The sequence below is a fragment of the Corylus avellana genome, chromosome ca11, assembly GCF_901000735.1.
Source record: "Corylus avellana chromosome ca11, CavTom2PMs-1.0".
Classification (NCBI taxonomy): domain Eukaryota; kingdom Viridiplantae; phylum Streptophyta; class Magnoliopsida; order Fagales; family Betulaceae; genus Corylus; species Corylus avellana.
In genome coordinates, this window is record NC_081551.1 from 3256990 (window position 1) to 3260414 (window position 3425).

The 3425-nt window shown below is 34.1% G+C and overlaps 1 protein-coding gene across 1 annotated transcript; it reads left to right on the forward strand.

Annotated features, from left to right (window-relative positions):
• The first annotated feature begins 1568 nt into the window (after positions 1–1568).
• Positions 1569–2126, forward strand: LOC132165861 (uncharacterized). The gene has a single exon (XM_059576554.1). It carries the CDS (start codon positions 1569–1571, stop codon positions 2124–2126), a length of 558 nt encoding a protein of 185 aa, XP_059432537.1.
• Positions 2127–3425: the final 1299 nt, after the last annotated feature.

Genomic DNA, 3425 nt, shown 5'->3' on the forward strand with positions numbered 1-3425 from the left:
GCAATTTTATGTCTTAAGTGACTTCCATTAATTTTTTCAAAATAAATATATTTCGGTAATTTCAAAGCCACAAGGCTCCAACAAAGAACTCATGGGCCTAAAAAAACTGAGCTCTTTGATTATTGGGCCCAAAAGAAAGGCGGCGAAGAGATATTAAACCTGTGTGACTCTCCATGGCTAGTCGGCTATTTATAAGCAGGGCTTCTACGTTCTATACCTCATTTCTCGAAGTTTTGATCGCTCGGCTATAGCGCTCGGAATAGGAGAGAAAAGAACCCTCCAAGTTCAAGTTTTGATCGATCGTAAGAACAATTCCGTTTCCTCTTTCGCTTTTCGATCTTAAGAGCAATTCCGTTTCCTATTTCGATTTTCCTCTCTGTTTGGTTACTTGGAAATAACGGGAAAATAAGTCGGTTGTGGGGTATCTTTATTTATTTATTTATTTTTAATGTTTCCGATCATCCAAACAGAGCGTGGGTTGCGAATATTGTTGGTCTGTCTCTCTAGCTTTTAATTTCTGGCTGTTTGGTTACTCAGAAACAATGAGATAAGAAAGAAAGAAAGAAAAAAAAAGATCTGGGTGTCTGCCGTAACCCATTTATGTCACTTTTTAAAAAATATTCTTGCTTTACGTTTATAAAGGGCAATAGACATTACCTTCAGCCACTCACTCATAAGACATCTGGGCAAACCACCACAAACACTCAAGCAGCGCTGAGAGCTATTTACAGTTTTCAACCTTTCTAGTTTTTAGGTTAGACGAAATGTGAAGATGATCCAAAACGCCCCGTTTGTTGTTAGTTGACACTTAACATGCGGCTCCCATAGAATACAAACGCTGCGTTTTGTGTTGTTATGTTTTTAACACAGTAGCGGTAGTGGACAATTAGAAAGAGAAAACAAAAAACGCATATGTGGGCAGATTTTTTATTTTTTTATTTTTTTCTTACTCATGACTCAAATCAGTGAAAAATTAAAAATAAAACAATTCCTCTGGGCAGTACTATTGAGTCTTGACTGGCCATTCATTGATTCTGGGCCAGGTATTTTAATTATCACTTTTTTTAAGTGAACGGATTTAATGCCTTTTCCAAAATTATTTGATTTTTTTTAGTGGATTTTTACTTGATAAAACTTAAAAAGTATATATTTAATTTTTTCAACCATGGGGCGAATTGTGATTATATGATTCTACAAACCTCTAAATCAAGAAATTGCAAATTAGTTTTTTTTTTTGGTTACATATTTTAATTGTATAGAATATATAATTAAAGTTACTAGTTGCGACAGCTACTATTGGAAGAGCATTTTCAATTATGAATATTATTAAATATTGTTTACATAACTGAATGGAACGTCAATTAATGAATGATTGTCTTGTTATGTACATTGAGAATGACATATTCAAGACTATCAACAATGAATAAATTATTTAGTGATTTCAAAATATGAAATCTCGACACAATTAAATAAATTAACTTTATACATGACAAAATAAATTGTAAATTATATTTATATATTTTACCTCACGCAACGGATCGTAGAAACACAAGAAGTAGTTTTTAGCCATGATTTTTTTTGCCACCAATCCTGTTGATGAATTTGCCAAGAATATGGACATCCAGGGTAGTTGCAAGAACGACTCAATGTCTTCAAGTTGCATGAATGGTGGTGAAGAGAATCCAATGCCTGTTCTCATGATGAAATTGTCTTCAACCCACAACAAAGCAAAAAAGCCTTGCAAAGTCATCAAGGAGAAAGCGGATGGGAAGCTATTCCTAACGTCTTCAAGCGCCATGAATGGTGTTGAAAACAAACCATCACTTGTTTTGAGGATCAAATTGCCTCAAACAGCACACAACAAGGAAAAACTGTCTTGCAATACGATTTCTGCACCACACCAAAACAACACGGCCCCGAAACAAACAGGGTCCACTAATGGTGGTTCCTCAGATAAGCTTCATTTGGACCAAGAATTAATAGAGTTGAAGCTTGAAACCACCAAAAGGAAGCTAAATCAGAGGTACCTAGAAGCTCGTAATTCTAAAAGGAAGGTTCAATTGTTAGATTTGAAGGACATCCCTGAGAATCTTGACAATAGACCCAAGAGGCAGTACAGAAGGTGAGAAGCAACTGTGCAATTAGTTTTAGTATTGATCAAGATTCAATTACTAGATTTTGTATATATCTTGTGTACTGTTCAAAACTATGAGCAAAGAACGAATTAATGAGATCATTTTAAGTAACACAAAATTTGTTCAAAGTTTGGATTTGCAAGTGCAGACCATAGATTGTTATTGTGATTTGCCTAATTCTGATTTATGTGCTGCAACCAAAAACTGTTTCTTGATCACCCATCGATCTGTGAAACTCATCTACGGAAAAGCCTATTTCAGCAACTGTGTTTTGCCTAGTTCTGGTTGTGAATGTAGCAAATTCAACGACAAACGTTTTCTATTCAACTTTTTTCTTTTTCCTTTCCTTTTTATTTTTTCTGAAAAAAAAAAATTATTTTTTTAAGTACAAATAGAAAAAGGGGGGAAAAAGCTGGGGGAAAATGGGAGGAGGAGGGCCTTTCCACTGCATATAGGAAAAGAGGAAAAGGGAAAAAGAGAAATGGGAATGGAGCCTGAAAAAGTTTGGTCGCAGTCCAATTTGCTGCATAATGGATATAAAAATTTATTCTTAGGTTGATATTTTGAGCTTCCCAATGGAGGAGGCAGGGATGATAGATAATATTGATGATGGTGCAAATTGTGAGAAACTGCGAGATTGGCTACCCTAATTTTCATGATAGAATATTATGTTGGAAGTATTCTCCTCAATGACTACAATCTACAATGGAAAGATGCAAACACTATGCCAGTTAGAAAAAGAAAAAGAAAGGAAAAAAAATTGTAGCCTAAATCCACGAACATAGTCAGACATTTTCCTTGGAAGATTTTATTGAGGAAACATGAGAAATGTTAGGTTTCTCAAGACTTTTCTTAAAATTTTGGTTCCAAATTGATGTGTGACCATCCCATTACCTTATGCCTTTTTTTTTTTTTTTTTTACTAAAACAATAGATTACATTGGATGATGACACATCAGTTTGGAACAAAAATTCAAAAATTCAAAAAAAAAAAAAGTCTTGAAAACCCTAGCATTGCTCACCAAACATTTTTGCTATATTTTCAGCAGAATCCACCATTTCATCATGGGGGATAAGCTATAATTGTGCTCAATTTAAAAATAAAAATTTGTCACCGTGGAAAGAACAAATTACAAAGGAAATGTGTTAAACAAAACCAAAATACCTATTTATAGAAGCAAAAGTTTGTACACGATGTGTCTCTTAAATGAGGATCTTTCTACTTAGTCACACTTGAAGAACGTTATGATATGCAACAATTAATACAAGTCTTAGAGTTTCATTAATTGTT

Excerpts from the sequence above, each read along its gene's own strand:
- LOC132165861 (XM_059576554.1), top strand. The coding sequence starts at position 1,569 with ATGATTTTTTTTGCCACCAATCCTGTTGATGAATTTGCCAAGAATATG.